Source organism: Coenobita brevimanus, chromosome 48 (genome assembly GCF_032717465.1).
Source record: "Coenobita brevimanus isolate Jiangsu-jjx chromosome 48, ASM3271746v2, whole genome shotgun sequence".
In the NCBI taxonomy this organism is placed as follows: domain Eukaryota; kingdom Metazoa; phylum Arthropoda; class Malacostraca; order Decapoda; family Coenobitidae; genus Coenobita; species Coenobita brevimanus.
This window is the reverse complement of record NC_137001.1, coordinates 21,311,591-21,328,333: the sequence shown is the minus strand read 5'-3', so window position 1 is coordinate 21,328,333 and position 16,743 is coordinate 21,311,591. Positions and strand designations below refer to the sequence as shown.

The 16,743-nt window shown below is 46.5% G+C and overlaps 1 protein-coding gene across 1 annotated transcript; it reads left to right on the top strand.

Annotated features, from left to right (window-relative positions):
• The first annotated feature begins 3,194 nt into the window (after positions 1-3,194).
• On the top strand, positions 3,195-11,856 carry LOC145399323 (C-type lectin domain family 4 member E-like). Its single transcript, XM_080271982.1, has 4 exons — positions 3,195-3,212; positions 3,337-3,445; positions 9,950-10,132; positions 11,606-11,856. The coding sequence occupies exons 1-4, from the start codon at positions 3,195-3,197 to the stop codon at positions 11,854-11,856; spliced, it is 561 nt and encodes a 186-aa protein (XP_080128108.1).
• Positions 11,857-16,743: the final 4,887 nt, after the last annotated feature.

The following is a 16,743-nucleotide window of genomic DNA, read 5'->3' as shown; positions in this document are numbered from 1 at the left end:
TGATAATAATAATAATAATAATAATAATAATAATAATAACGATAATAATGCTAGGTGTTTTAGAGGTCAGCTTCCCGTCCCTTAAACGCCTAGTGTGCAGCTGGGCTCTCTTACTAGACCGGAGTTTAGACAAATAGGAGAGAGGCAGGACACAAAAACTCAAGGCAAGAACCTTACATGTGTATTACTAAGTTGTACAGTGGAACGGGTAGATGCCACAGATACAGGTACACTGGACAATTACAACTCTTACGTTTAGATGTAGGTTATCTGTATCACGCAGGATACTGCTCAGGTCAACATGAATAGCACTTGGGGTAGAGGTTTCTGTATTATTAGTTATAGGAAGTCTAAGTTTTATATATTCGAGGAGTAGCTGGTACTGTTTTACTGTTGTTAAGTGTTACTTTAGCACTAGGGTCTGTGTACAGTTTTAGTATTAGGAGTTGTTATCAGATGGTAGCGAATTTACTATAAGAGACCTGTATCTCACTGCGAGGCCGCGTTAATGGTTGCACTGTCACTGTTACTCACTCCACCACTTTGATATTACCACTGGTGCTTTCTTATTGACTTCCGTTATGAGGTTAGTTCATTGCTCTGCCTTCATGTCACTGAGTCACGGACACTGTGCTATCACTGTTACTCCTTTCTGACCTGGGTGTCATGGCGGGCAAGTACAAGGGCGGCGGAGGTGTTACCACCTTACTACTGATGGGGCTGGGTTCCGCCGGGGGCCTCTGCATCCAGAGGCCACGGGATCACGTGCAGGGGCGTCCTCTCTCGTCTGGGGCTGTGGGTGGCGAAGGGCCATGTGCCGGGAGTACGACCCTCAGGTCTGGGGCCGAACAACTGCATGAACTTCTCACTCAGGCGCCTGATGGAGGACGAAGATCTCCAGCGTTGGGGTGTGGGGACATCCCGCCCGGGGGTCCTGGGGGTAGTCTTGGGTTCCCGAGGGCTGCGGTCCCCGGCGCTCGGTGGCGCCGTCAGGAAGGGGCTGCGGCACCGGCCTAGGTCGAGGTCCATCAGGTGGGTCTTCTCCAGAGCTGGTTGCAAGAAGATGCCAGGGGAAGTCACGGGGCCTCTTCAGTACTCCTCAAGGCTGGGGACTCCCTCTGAGTCGTGGGTGGGAGAACAGGGGTCAGTTTCTGATGGAGGAGCGACTACAGGCCGTCTCCTGCCGTAGGGCCTGGCTACAGGCCGTGGCCTTCTAGGGGCGCGGGTACAGGCCGTCGCCAAGGCCCGGCTACTGGCTGTGGCCTGGAGAAGGGAGCAGCTACCAGCTGACCCAACGGCACCTTTGTAGCGACTATAGGCCGTCTCCTGATGAAGGCGGGAGCAGCTACAGGCAGTCTCCTTATTTCCCTCAGAGTGGCTACAGGCCGTCTCCTTCAGGAGGGTTGAGCGGCTACAGGCTGTCTTGAGTAGGGCGCCTTCAGAGCGGCTACAGGCCATCTCCTGATGAAGGCGGGAGAGGCTACAGGCAGTCTCCTTCAGGAGGGTTGAGCGGCTACCGGCCGTCTCACGGGTGCTGGCAGGAGCTGGAGGAACAGTTCCACCCTGATGGTTGGGGAAGGCTCGCCTGGAAGGTAGTCTGGTATTCCTGGCGGCAAGCGAGCTCTGGGCCATAAGGGCGCACAGCCCGGGCGGACTTATGCCGTTGTCGCCCCGAGTCCCGGCATACTGTTGTTGCTCCTTGTGGGGTTGTTGGGTCGCCCCCTGCAGCACTATACTGCATTTTAATATTAATGATAATTGTTGTGCTAGCTGTTTTTAGGTTGGCATCCCACCCTACCAACACCTGAGATATAGCTGGGTTCTTTTTCTAGACCGGAGCTAGGATACACTGTGAGAGGAACAGGACAAAACACTCTGGACAACTACGAAACACACATATTACCAAATTCTTTAGGACAATACAGGCAGCCAATTACACAGTACTCTATAGAAAGTCAAGACTCGGGAAAGCAGATATGTTACATGTATCATGCAGGATACTTGCAGCCCCGAGGGTATGAGATAGACACTGTGCTTGATTTAAGCAGAGGTGGTATGCACTTCAGTCTCGGGCTGCACATATTTCACAGTCTTTGCGTTCGTGTCCCGTTTCACATTGAGTGGAGTTAGAATGTGACTTCCAGTTTATGAAGGGATGGGTAGGCACTGTCAGTATAGTTCTTACTTGTACAGTTAACTCTCACTTTTCACTGTATGGGCAGTTTATATCATAGTCATGTTAGGTGGTCGAGGGTGAGGGAGCGGGCCAGGTAGGGGAGGGCCCGGGGACTCACGGGTGTTGGCCAGGTGCCGGTAGAGTACCTTCAGGTGTCCTCTCCTCAAGAGGTGACGGGGTTACTTGCAGGGGCGTTGTCTCTCATTGTGGATTGTGGTCGGGCATGGTAAAAGCTGAGCACAGGGGTCTGGCCCTCAGGGCTGGGGCCGAACAACCTCTGTAGGCGCTCCTGTAGGTGCACGGTGTGGGAAGGTCGTTGCCTCTGCTTGGGACTGGAGAGGACACGCCCCGGGGTACTGGGGGTGCCAATGAGAGCCCGTCGGCTGCGGTCTCTCTCCCACTGCTGCGCCATCAAGGTAGGGCTGCGGCATTGCCTTCGGCAGGAGTCCATCAGGTGTTGGTCTCCCTCTGGTGCTGGTTGGATGGAGTATAACCCCGGGGACAGTACAGGACTCCTCCACCAGTCTTCTAGTGGGAGGTTCTCCTTCTGGGGGCTGCCTCGGTCTGGAGGGATGGACGTGCAACCCGCTCTGCTACAGGAGGGGCTGGCTGAGTGCAGGTTGCCCTCAAATTGCGAAGTCACAGGGGGCAAGGGACTTTTGTGGCGTCCCTCCCTGGTACGGTTACTGGCCATTGCCGAGGTCCCTTGGGCAGCAGGAGGAGGGCGGCTACAGTCTGTCCCTTTCCTGTCGTTGTGGCTACTGGCTGTCACCGGGGCCCGACTTCCTGATGAGACCACAGACAAAGTGCGGCTACTGGCTGTCACTTGTCTGCAGGTGTGGCTACAGGCCATCGCCGAAGTCCCGTATGAGGGGCAACGTGTAGACAAGGAGTGGCTATAGGCCGTCTCCTGGTTACTGGTGCAGCTACTGGCCATCACTGGTGTTGTGCCCCTCGAGGCAACTGCAGAAGGAGAGGGGGCATACCGCTCTCCCCCCACGTGTGGCTGCCGGCCGTCATGGGTTCTGCAGGGGGGGTGGGCAGCACTTGGAGCGGCTACAGGCCGTCTCTTTTTATGTGCAGCTACAGGCTGTTGCTGTAATGTGCGGCTACCGGCCGTCACGATTGCATGGCTATGGACCGTTGCTTTGTTTGAGCAGCTTCAGGCCGTCTCTGTATTTGTGCGGCTACTGGCTGTCACTGGGATGCAGCCTGGAGCTAGGTTTGTAGCTCCACCCCGATCCTGGCGAGGGCTGGCTCAGCCGGAAGGTAATGCAACTGGACTGAGATGTTCGCGTCGGGTGCACTCCATGGAATAGGGGCGTGCTGCCATATAGGACATATGCCCACATCATACGGACATCGCATGCGCCCTATACACCCCTCTGTAGTCGCCTCCTGGGGGGGTTGTGATGCCCCCAGTTCCATGGCTGATATTTCAATAATAAAATTCAAATAGTGAAAGCCAATGGATATAAACAGAGGGTTAGGAGCACACCATTCATTCATTGGATGTAGTGCTATCTTTAGCTGATTTTACACTGAATGGCTCCCTGTAATCCAGCAAAGCATTTATTACGCTGGGTGGCTACCATATCATTGACATCTGGTGGTTTATTACGCTGGGTGATAACCATATCATTGACGTCTGGTGGTTTATTACGCTGGGTGGTAACCATATCATGGATGTCTAGCAGTTTAGTGGGTCAAGGCACTACATGAACCTCTTATTAGGGATTACTGATTCCAGACAGACAGATAGATAGACAGATGGACATAGATAGACCGACTGATATAGATGGATGTAGACAGATGGACAGACAGAGATAGATGAATATATATAGATAGATAAATTGATTGATTGATGGATGGATGGATTTAGATGGACAGATAGATATAGAGAGCTAGACTGATTGGTACAGATAGATAGACAGATAGATAGACAGATACAACATCCCGTGTGAAGCTAGGTAAGATGGGACATGTGTGCTGAAGGACATACACACACCATCTCTTAATATCGCTGCAACAAGAAAAACGGACAAAAAACGAGGAAAAATACGTCATATTATATCATGCGTGTCGGTCTTACAAAGCGACATATGTTTTTTTCCCAGGCTGGCTGTGAGAAGGTTTGCAAGAGGTCAGGTAAGGGGAAGGTAAGAGTGTTTCTCCAAACACTGATGATGATGATGATGATGATGATGATGGTAATAATAATAATAATAATAATAACAACAATAATAATAATAATAATAATAATAATAATAATAATAATAATGATGATGATGATGGTGATGATGATGATGAAGATGATGATGATGATGATGATGATCATCATCATCATCAGGACCTCCTTTCCTACCCTAACGCAGGGTGAGGAGTAGCAATGTCCAGACAGCCCAGATTTGCCCAGTCCAATGGGCCACACATCCATTCGTTCACCATTCAAGCCCCTGGAATCCTCGCTCTATCTGAAACGTCAAAAACATTCACCACATTCTGTAGCTTCATATAAACGTATCTGATTGAGTCGGTCCAGATGTTGTCATGTTAAAAAAAGGGTGCCAAATCCCTGATCATGCACTTCTCACAACATTCATCCAGCCAGCTCGATCTCTTGTCAGTCCCCTAGCCTCACCGACTTCCAAACCTCTCTTCCTCACACAGTCATCCACCATATCCCTCCACCTTCTCCTTGGCCTACCTCGCCTCCTCCCTCTTTCAAATTCTCTGTTATTATTATGATAATTACAATAATGACTAGAGCATCGTAAAATTGTCCTAGGACAATTTTGATAAAGAAAAACTTGCCACAGCCAGAGCCTAACAGAAGCCGAGCTATAAAGGGACCTTGAGGTCAAGGTCACTGATCTTATGCATGTCTCTTTATGTCTTCACTGTCTATAAGCCCACGAAGTTTGGTGGCTCTAGCTTTGGCCGCATTTCAGAAGGGCGCCAATTCCAATTAGCGAGTATTTCATTTGAGCGCCAATTTCAATCTGAGAGTATTTCATTTGGGCGCCAGTATATCACTTCATTTGGGCGCCAACATATCGTTACTAACCTAACCTAACTAATCTAGGTTAGGTTAGGATAGGATAATAACGATATGTTGGTGCCAAAATGAAGTGATATACAGGCACCCAAATGAAATACTCGCAATTTGGACTTGGCACCCAAATGAAATACTTGCAATTTTACTTGGCACCCAAATGAAATACAGCTCTAGTTTTAATCCTTCATGGAAAATCAGTTGACTTGTCTCTTTCGGAGTAGTCCATATTATTGGACCATAGGCGATCTCTCAGAATAATGATCCGCTCTGCACCATATTAAGCACTGCATTCTGGTCGTGTGCCAGGTGCATGTCAGCAAAATTTCATCTCTCTAACTTAACCCGCCCCATCCCAGCAGATTTTTAACCAATGACCCCCAAACCCGGCAGATTTTTTATTTTGTTTTTTTTTGGCTAAAACCTCCGCTTTTTATGAGAAACATCGAAATTTAATAGGGAAATCGCTCACGTGAGGTTTAAAATGCCGATACAGGTAACAGTACCCTTACCTGGCTGTGTTTTCTATGGGGCCTGGCTCCAGAGAAAACGTGTTCTATGGGAGAGGTAACTATTCCAAACCAAATAGGTATTTATTTATTTATTTGGTACTAATTTATATACAGTACAGGAGCATATTGGTTTTCACCCAGTAATAGAGGCGATATAAGCATTGTTTCACTCACCAAACACGTCAAAATACCGCACCTTTTTTGGCGACATTACCTGATCATCATTTCTGACTTTCTTCCTCTAATGTTATGTAAACTTTGTCTTCCACATTGTCATCAATTGGGGAATCACTCTGGCTTTGAATTTCGTACTGTTGCGTGACATGTCTTTACTGGCCAGGTCACTGGTAACGGGTGAGTTGCCGAGACAATGGCGTGTGGGGGGGGAGGTCATGTGGGGTAAGGCATGTCCCTGCCTGGCATTGGGTAGAGGAAGGTGTTCTGTGTATACGTACCAAAAATCATGCACAAAATTTGAAAAATGTGCAAATGATGGCCCTTGCAATTGTGGCACATTTATATATGTCAATGGGAGTCACAGTGACAAAACGTTCAAATGTAACGTATATATACATCAACGGGACGCAGCGGGTTAAGTTGGTCTTGAGCTTTAGGCTCACTATTTTTTTTTCCAGATGCTATCCGTGTTGCGGTAGTGGGATCAGGATGATTGGGTGGGATATGGCAGAGAATGAAGGCTGTAGCTCATGCGGTGTGCATATGCCAGCCATTTCCATATTACCCACACTAATAATAATACAGACAAAAATGAGAAAACTTTGCATAGGGATGTGCAGTTTTAATAACAACAACAACAACAATGGTAGTAGTAATAGTAGTAGTAATAGTAATAGTAGTAGTAGTAGTGGTAGTAGTAGTAGTAGCAGCAGAAGTAGCAGTAGTAGTAAAAAATAATAATCTAGTCTCATTTCTCCAAAGTGCCAGTTTACACATTTAAAATTACAAGAACTTTGATGTCACTCGTAACATTCTCACTCTCTCTCTCTGGACATACGTTGCAGAGGTCTTACTGGGTTATCCTTGGTTGGTTTCAAGCATTGGTGGTACTTACAAACTCTTGTTCACTGTTTATGTGCCACTCTGTATATGTCAAACCGAATAATCCATCCATCCATCATCCAATCCTACATTGCCCCATGAGGAACGTAGAAGCCCGGAACTAGACAATTTGGTCCTGACATTTAAGATGAGAGTGACCAGCTTCACTCATCCCTGAGTGGCATTACGTGAGCCCTTGGATATAAACCTTCACCGGCTTAACCCGACTGGAGCGCCGTAATTACCCATTAAACCACCAGGCGCCAAAATTTGGTTACATGGTTACCATCCAGCATAGTAAATGGTTTCCTGGTGTACAGAAAACCATTAGGCTTGTTGTGTAGGGTCACCCACAGGCAGAAGGAAGGGGAAAGAATGAAGGAAAGAAAGACGGAAGAGGGAGTGTAAAGTCACCCGTAGGCAGAAGGACGAGGAAAGAATGAGGGAAAGAAAGACAGAAGAGGATGAAAGAAAAGAAGGATGGAGGAGAGGAAAGGGCAGACACCTGAGAGCAGCACTACATCGAATGAGCGGATGGTGAGCACCCCCACCTACCACATCAAACTGAATAAACATTATTATTATTATTATTACTGTGTTATTATTATTATTATTATTATTATTGTTATTATTATTATTATTGTTATTATTATTGTTATTATTATCATCATCATCATCATTATTATCTCTAGCATTAGGAAGACGTAAGCTTGGGATTTCTCCTTCTTGAGTATAGCAGGAAATTGACATAAGAATATGATGCTAGTCACGAAGAAGTGCTACGGAGAGGAGATAGAGCCGTGGTATTGCCTTTTTCTGCCACTGAGCTATGGAAAATGAGGTGAAAAAAGAACACAAGGCCTCCACATCTTTTTTCACGGTATTTCTTTGTGACTAGCACCATATTGAAAGTGAACATTGCGTATTATATCTTTTAAATATCACTTTTTAGGTCCAATAATTTACAAATGGAGATTGGAGAATGAGAGACTGACTAGGAGAGTGTATGTGGGTGAGGTGGACAGGGGAGAGGGGAGGGGGAGACCCAGATTAGACGGAGGGATGGAGTGGAGAGGATGGAGAATGAGGGACTGACTAGGAGTGTATGTGGGTGAGGTGAAGGGGGAGACCGATGAGATAGAGGGATGGGGCGGAGAAGATGGAGAATGGCAGAATGACTATAGATCTTTTCCACGTGACGTCACTGGTCATGTGACTTTTGTTTATGACGCCATACTGGATGGCAAATTGTTGGAAGTCTAGAGAGAGAGAATTGCAGATTCCACAATGGTAATCCATTGTTGTGCCTTTGGCTGTAAGACATGGCAGAAAAGTGGAAGTGGGGTAAACTTCTGCCGGTTTCCAGCCAATGAGGAAAGGCAACAGAAGTGGATAGCTGCCGTGAAGACGGAGAATTGGCAGCCGACGGCCTACACCCGACTCTGTAGCAGGCATTTCATATCAGGTGAGCCACCCCCCACCCCCTCCAACCCAACCCCCATCACCCCCACCTCCACCCAACCACCTCACACACACCCCCACCCCACCTACACCCCCCACCACCCTACCACTACCATCCCAACTCCCCCACAGCCACCCCCACCCCACTACCATCCCCCACCACCCCTCACTCCCATTCCCCAACAACCCCCTACCCCCCACTTTCGACCCCCCACACCCCACGTCCCCAACTCCCCTCCACAAGCCCCCAACAATACCCCACCACCACCACCCAACCCCCTTACCCTCCACCCCCTACCCATCCCACACCTTACCACCCATCCCCAACCCTCCCCCACACCCTCACCCCCCACAGCCCCACCTCCCAAACAACCCTAATCCCACCTCCACCCCCCACTGCCATTCAAACCTTCCACCCCCCTCCACCTCCTTCCCCCACTCCCACGCCCTCACCCTCCACTCATTCATCAAGTACTCGATTCGTAGTCAGTGTTTACGATCCCTCCCCCCTTGGCCCCACGTCAATAATTTACTGATTACCAAGACAATTTACATGTACTGTATGTCAATTCCACCTGGATATATTACACATATTTACCTTGAACCCGGTGAACTTTCACGGGGTGTTCACCAAATAGTGATAAAAGATCGCCATATCTGAGATCTGGTTTCGGTCTCCGTACTTGAAACGAGCGAATTTCTCCCTAGATATGGTGTAAGCGTCCAGCTTCAAACACTATCTTGTTCCTGTACAGATCTTGGTGGCGTTGATCCAGATTTCTGCATATATCAGACAGTTCAATCTCTGACAGCCCTGTCTGGACAGCCACTACTGCGAGGAGTTTGCTGTCCAATATGGAGTCGTAAACAAAACCACGTGATTTCTGTGACGTCACTGGAAAAGGTCTATTTCCGATGTGCTTCTTAACTCTCTCTCCCTCCCGTCTCTCCTTCTCTCTCTCTCTCTCTCTCCCTCTCTTGCGACAACTTTCCCCCTAAATCCTTCAAAGAGGGGCAACCACACCCCACTTACTCGATCTGCCATCGGAGAGAGAGAGAGAGAGAGAGAGAGAGAGAGAGAGAGAGAGAGAGAGAGAGAGAGAGAGAGAGAGAGAGAGAGAGAGAGAGAGATAAGGTGTATATATAGAGGCCGGACACACAAACTCAGTCTACTGAGAGCAAAGTCAACTGTAACCATGATTCGTCTCTTGGTACTCTTCGGTTTGGCTTTGATTATTTCGGCTCAAGGTACGTCTCTCTCTCTCTCTCTCTCTGTTTACCCATATAAATCTGTCTATCTATCTACCTATTCCTCTCTTGCAGTCACCATCATTCTTTCAGGGGACAGGGAGAGAGTTGAGGGACGTTTATGTAATTCCACCATTCCAGTTATATCGGTGCCACCACGTGAAGGCGTCTCTCTCCAGCACCAGTCAACAGAGAGGGAAGCAGACCTTGTCCACCAGAATGACCGGCACAAAATTGAACTTGGATTCTTTTTCGTGATGTGAAATATACGTACTAGCCATACAATACCGGATCTATGTTCATTGGCTCTATGTACAGTACCAGGTCTTTGTACAGTACCAGGTTATGTACCGAGTTATATACAGTACAGGTCCTTGTACAGCACCGGCTTATGTACAGTACTAGGTCTATGTACAGCGTCAGGTTTTTGTTCCACAGATGATTGTTTGTTGCCGTTCGTGCAGGTGGGATCGGAGTGTTACTACTTCTCCATCACCACACCGGAGAGCAGGTCGTGGGACTTGGCCAGGCAGGACTGTCAGATACGAGGCGGTGACTTGGCCGTCATGCAGCAGGACTGTGAACAGGACAGACACCTTATTGACTACATTATTAGTAACGGTGAGTAGTCGGTATTAATTCCACTGTTAATAATGGTCAGTAGTCAGCATTAATTCCACTATTAGTAATGGTCAGTAGTCAGTAATAATTCCACTATTAGTAATGGTCAGTAGTCAGTAATAATTCCACTATTAGTAATGGTCAGTAGTCAGTATTAATTCCACTATTAGTAATGGTTTACATTCGGTATTAATTTCATTAGGTTTGCTGCCGTAGGACGATTTTCTTCAGTTCAGGGGAGATTCTTGAGGTCGGCCTTTCAAATTATTGGCAGTGACTTCTTGGCCCGAATGGGGGCAGGGTGGCACAGTGGTAGAGCGTCGGACTAGGGACCGGGAGGTCGTGAGTTCGAGCCACGCCCGGTAGCTGCCACGGGGGAAGGGGTAGCGCCCTCCTGTCACCTAGCAGGGCTATATGATCTAATAAGGTATAGTTCGGGGAAACATTTCCCTTTCCCTTTCTTGTCCGGAATTTTCGTGAGATTGGCCCAGTTCCGTTGGATAAAATGAACCGAAAATAATGAAGATTAGTGCAGGAATATCAATAATTCTTTGACCCTAACTTGTAAAAAAGTAAACAATATCAGTAAACAGTAAGAAATATCATTAGCGAAGGTAAGCGTTCTTTAATTAATCCCTTCACTGTTCTTGTTACCTCGAGACGGGTCATTCAGCCTGAGACATTTTGTGAATTAACCAGATTCCACCATCAGGATGCTTGCTTGGGACTGACTCTAGCTTGTTGTTATTGTTGTTGTTGTTGCCGCTGCTCCACCCCGGCCTGCCAGGCCAAGCAGACCCATCGATCACAGCCACCTTCCTGGGGCAGACGGTCACAGCACCTCGCCTGGGTGGGGGCAGTGTTCTTTCACATGGCGAGGTGCAGGGAAAGCGTAGCAGGCCCTGGATAGCCCCCAGGAGGATGAGCTGTGTTCGTTCGTTCGTTTTTTGAAGTCTCCAACATGCTTGCATGTGTCGGCCTTGGTCACCTAATGGCGGCTGTCCATGCTGCTTGATCTCTGGTAGCTTACCTACTCAGTCCCTTATCCCCGAGGACACACTCAGTGACCTCGTCCCAGGTCTTTTTCGGTCTATCTCTCGCAACCCTACACCAAACATTAACACTTCTTACTTTCTGCATCCAATTATCATCCCCCATCCTTTCCATATGCCCAAACCATCTCAATCTACTTCTCATCACAACACCAGTACACTCCAGTCCCATCCTTCCTCAACTCTTCCATTGTAAACCTAGTCCCCCCAGGCCACTCAGGGACGCACTGCACATCCACCTACAAATAAATAGATAATCAGCAATGATATAGGAAAGCCAAACACTCCCATTTTGTTTATGTGATTCAGAAATTATCATCTAAAACTGGCCTCTTGTATTCGACTTTACGATTCACTGCTTAAGCATATTTTCATTACCTAGCAGTTGGCATTGTGGTAATCTAACATGCTTCTTCCGCAGTCTGGACATCAAGCATGTTTGTTGGTGTAACTGACGAGGCCAACGAGGGCTTGTGGATTTGGCTTGATGGGCGAGCCAGTGACTTACGGGAAGGTTTATGGCTCACTGGCGAACCCAGCATCTCTTCATCCAACGACTGTGGCCTCCTAGAATATTACATCAATTATTTCCCAAGAGTTTATCTCATGGAAGCTTCGTGTACTTCATCATATTACTACATTTGTCAGAAAGGAGTCGATTCCAAGAAGTAGTGTGCTCGCAGTTGCCATAACAGAGGCACACATCTTCCTACCAATATTTCCCATTAGCATCCAGAAATTAGAAAATTGCAATAAATGTAGAAGAATTATTATCATCCTGACCTTATTTCTCAGTAGGCTTCATGGCCAGGAAAAAGAAAGCAATAAAAGTATGTAAATTATCAACCGAAAACTACCATAATGCAACAGTTACTATTACTCCCAGTCATTCATGTATGCAACAGACTCTGGAGCTGTCTTCCTTTCTCCGTATTTCCTACTGCCTATGGCCTCCAGTCTTTCAAACTCAGTGTGTCCAGGCATCTCGAAATAAACGAACCTTGAATTTAGCGCTGTTATCTTGTTATTGTTTTTTCTTGGAGTGAACAATCTTACAGGCTTCTAGCCTTTAGTTCCTTCTGCCTTGCATGCATATATAATTTTAACCTAGATATCGTTCATCATTTTTTTTAGCGTGATCCTTTGCCATATTCCTGTAAGCTATGACTGTAATATCTCTACCACAACAATTATTGTGCTTATTGCATCTTAATATCCTATTCTTTGTCACTGATGCATAGGCTACTATGTTGATATTGAGCATGTATATAACGAATGCAAAACAATATGAAGTTTTGTATTGTGAATGGTTAGCGAGTAGAGGTAGGGGAGAAGATGAGAGAGAGAAGAGAGAGGTATATGTGAGCATGAGAAGGGAGGTTAAGAGACTGGTGAAGGAAAGTAAAAAGAAAGTGGATGGGGAGTTTGGGAGGAATCTGAGTGTGAAATGGAGGGAGATTAAGAAATTGTTTTGGAAGGAGGTAAAGAAAGTAAGGCAGTGTGAAAGGGGAAATAGTAGGGGAGTGAAAGATAGGAATAATAGATTGTTGGTGGAGAAGAGAGAGAAACTGAGGAGATGGAAGGAGCACTTTGAGGATTTGTTGAATGTGGAGAGTTAGAGCAGTGCGAGTATAAGTGGTTGGGGAATGGCTGGGAGAAGAAGAGATGAGAGGAGGGAGGAAGAGATCAGTAGGGCGGAAGTAGTGGAAGCGATGAAGAATATTAAGTTGGGAAAGGCCCCAGGAATTGATGGAGTGTGTGGTGAAATGCTTAGGTATGGGGGTGAGATTGTTGTGGAGTGGATATGGAAGTTGTGTAGGTTGGCTTGGGAAGAGGGAAGGGTTCCAGAGGACTGGAAATCAGGCATAATTGTTCCTTTATACAAAGGAAAAGGAGAGAGAGAAGTATGTGGTAACCATTGGGGTATTTGCCTACTTAGTGTGACTGGTAAAATATATGGTAGAATGCTCATTGATAGGGTTAGGCATATGACAGAGGAGCTAGTTGGAAAAGAACAAGGGGGATTTAGGAATGGAAAAGGGTGTGTAGATCAGATATTTGTTCTAAGATGGTTAATGGAGAAGTATCTAGAGAAGGGAAGGAAAGTGTATGCTGCCTTCATGGACTTGGAGAAAGCTTATGACAGAATAGATAGGCAAGGTATGTGGAAGGTATTAAGAATATATGGAGTGGAGGGGAAATTGTTGAGTGCTGTGAAGAGTATGTACGAGGGAGGTAGGGTTACGGTGCGAGTGGATGGTGAGCTGAGTCAGTTCTTTGATCTCAATGTGGGACTGAAACAGGGTTGTGTGATGTCTCCATGGCTGTTTAATATATACATGGATGGGGTTGTAAAGGAGGTGCAGGGTAGGGCAGTGGATGTGGGGGTGGCTCTAATGAATGAGGGTGAGATTTGGAAGCTTCCGGTGTTGCTGTTTGCTGATGATACAGTACTGTAGAGTGAAGATGAATAGGAGTTGCAAGGTTTGGTGAATGAATTTGGGACAGTGTGTAGGAGGAGGAAGCTGAAAGGTAATGTAAACAAAAGTAAAGTTATAGTGTTTGAGAGGAATGAAGTCACAGAGTGTGCAGTGAGGTTGGATGGTGAGAATATGGAGAATATGAGTGCATTCAAGTACTTGGGTAGTGTGATGAGTAAGGATGGAACTTTGGGGGATGAAGTGCGTGAAAGGGTACAGCAGGGAAGGAAGGTTGTTGGTACACTGAAAGCAGTGATGAGAAATAGGGAGGTGAGTATGGAAGTTAAGAAGTCACTGCATGATAGTATTGTGATCCCTACCCCGACTTATGGAAGCGAGGCATGGACCTTGCAAGAGGGGAACAAGTCAAAAGTGAGAGCAGTGGAAATGAGTTACTTGAGAGGAGCATGTGGAGTGATGTGGAGGGACAGGTTGACGAATGAAGAAGTGAAGGAACGCTGTGGGGTGGATGTGGATGTGGTTGAGAAGATTAGGAGAAATACACTGAGGTGGTTTGGACATGTGAAGAGAATGGAAAATGAAAGACTGACTAAGAGGGTGTATGTAGGTGAGGTGGAGGGAGGGAGAGGGAGAGGTAGACCGAGGATGAGGTGGAGGGATGGAGATGAGAGGTATATGAGGGAGGGGGGGTGAGTTGGGGGGAGGGTAGTCAAGTGGTGGGTGACAGAGCGACTTGGAGGCGTTTTGTCTGCGGCCATCCTTTGCGGGATTAGGGCGTCGGGCTATAGATAGATAGATAGATAGTATTGTGTATGGTGGAAAGTGGGGGCGCTCACCATCCACCCACTGGATGTAGTGCTGCTCTCGGGTGACTACCTTTTTATCTCTGCCTTCCTTTTTTCATTCCTTCCTTTTGTCTTTCTTTCCTTCATTTTCTCTTCCTTCTGTCTATAGGTAACTTTACACTGAGTGACAAGCCAAATGGTTTCCTATACACCAGGAAACCATACACTGAGTGACAAGCCAAATGGTTTCCGGTACACCAGGAAACCATTTACTACGCTGGGTTGTAGCCATATAAGCAAACTTTGAAGCCTGGTGCATTAGTGGGTACTTACGGCGCTCTAATCGGATTAAGCCTGTGCAGGTTTATATCCAAGGAGTGGTTGGGGTTTATTGTTCGCATAATGCCACTCAGGGAAGGGTGAGGCTGGTCAGTCCCATCCTAAATGTCAGGACCAACTAGCCGGGTTCCTACCCTTCTCAAGGGGCAACACGGGATTAGATGATAATGATGTATTGTGTTGCTTCATCCTTTATGGCCCGTCAGAATGCAGGGGTCTGGGACTCAGCTTGTGTGATTAGTGAAGCCCTTATCAAACCCTCGATTTAAAAAAATAATAAAACTTAATGAAACTGCTTGAAAGTAGCAACGATATACTGTGACAAAGATGACCATCATACTGAAGAGGTTAAGACATAACTGAGACATGTCATCAACTTTCAGACGTCTGGGATACACAGCCATGTACAAGACATATTAGGTAAACATTTCACATGCAATACATGATAGTTAATAAAATTGATTCCTGTCAAAGCCAGTATGATGTCAAAAAGCTTGTTCAGTGCTGCTCAGATGTACTGGGATGGTCTGCAGCCAAATTAGGAACACTTTACTGTAAAATTTAAAATAATGGACAGAGAAGATGCATACAATGGTGCATGATACAGTACTGTATGCTGCTGGACCATTGACTGAAATGTTTGCCAACCAGAGCACACTCAGACACTGTGAATTATCAGGTTTCACTCAGCCCTTAAACTGCTGTAGATCTTGAAGGTTGTAATGGTGTTGTTGTGACCCCAAGTTCCTGTAAACATAACCAAGTGGACTACAGGTTGAAGCTGCCCCTGCCCTGCAGACCACCATTCTCCTTTTAGGGAATAGAGAGAGAACTGAAGGACATTTGTGCCACCATGTGAAGGCATCCCTCACCAGACTGTCCTTCACTATGAAGATTTTAGTAATGCTTTCTATGATGGACAGTTTGATAAAACTCTATAGATTATCTTAAAAAGAATGACTAGTATAAAGTAAAGGAGTAGGTATAAAGAAAACCAGAGTAAATATAATAAAAGCTCCTTTATGGTGGCAAAGTGTTTGAAATGCAACAAGAATAAAATGGAGCAACACATAACATGAGCGACGGGTGATGGTGTAAGAATGACACATGAGGCAATTTGAATGAAAGGACCACAAAACAGCCAATCCCATTTTACCCCATAGCAGGAGTAGAGGCCCCGTGATAGGCTACCAGTCCAATACATTTATGGGTGCATGATTAGGCTAAGTGAATTCATGGACTGAAAAGCCACCAGTCAACTCTTGAGGATCAAACCTATGCAAGGCCGTCACTCTAACTGGGGCATTCAAACCACTAGACCGTATAGACAGTACATACAATGCAGCGCTCACATAACGCATGACCACAGTGCACAAATCTCTCATAACACAGGAGGTGCCATTTTATGTCCCAAATTGTCAGAACATCGAAAAAAATAGATATAATGCGGTCAGAGGAAGCTACTCACTTGTTAAAGGACCTGATTATGTGGTGACGATGGACATAAAGCGATGGGAGGCCCCAGTTTATGTTTCAAAGTCACTACGTGGCCAGTGATATATAGAACCCGGCACGAGGCAAAAAAATTATGGTTGGAATTCACACAACGCGGCAAGTGAAAGACAGAGCGCGGATTGCATCAGGTTATGATGTACTGCTACCATGTGTCTGCACTGGGTGTCGTCACGGTCCACTGAGCATTCCTGCCCCAGTTAAGCCTTCCCTCTCTCCTCACTCTGGCTGCACATGTGCTCTGTGTGATCTTTGCTCTTTTTTTTTTGGCCACGGAACCCCACTCCACCTCCCCCCAGCAAGCCCAAAACCTCTTCCATTCAAGGTGAGGAATCCTCCAGCGTTTGTATATAATGAAGTCTTTATTAGGTAGGTAAATGTCCCGGGAAAAAAAAAAAAAAAGCTGAAAATTGCCCCAGAGTTGGAACTTGGGGCAGGCTTAGAAACCACGAAACCCTTTAACATGTAAACATATGGCCCTA

Excerpts from the sequence above, each read along its gene's own strand:
- LOC145399323 (XM_080271982.1), top strand. Across the intron at positions 3,446-9,949 it reads AGGGCTGGCTCAGCCGGAAG|ATGATTGTTTGTTGCCGTTC; the intron begins GTAATGCAACTG and ends TTTGTTCCACAG. Across the intron at positions 10,133-11,605 it reads TGACTACATTATTAGTAACG|TCTGGACATCAAGCATGTTT; the intron begins GTGAGTAGTCGG and ends CTTCTTCCGCAG.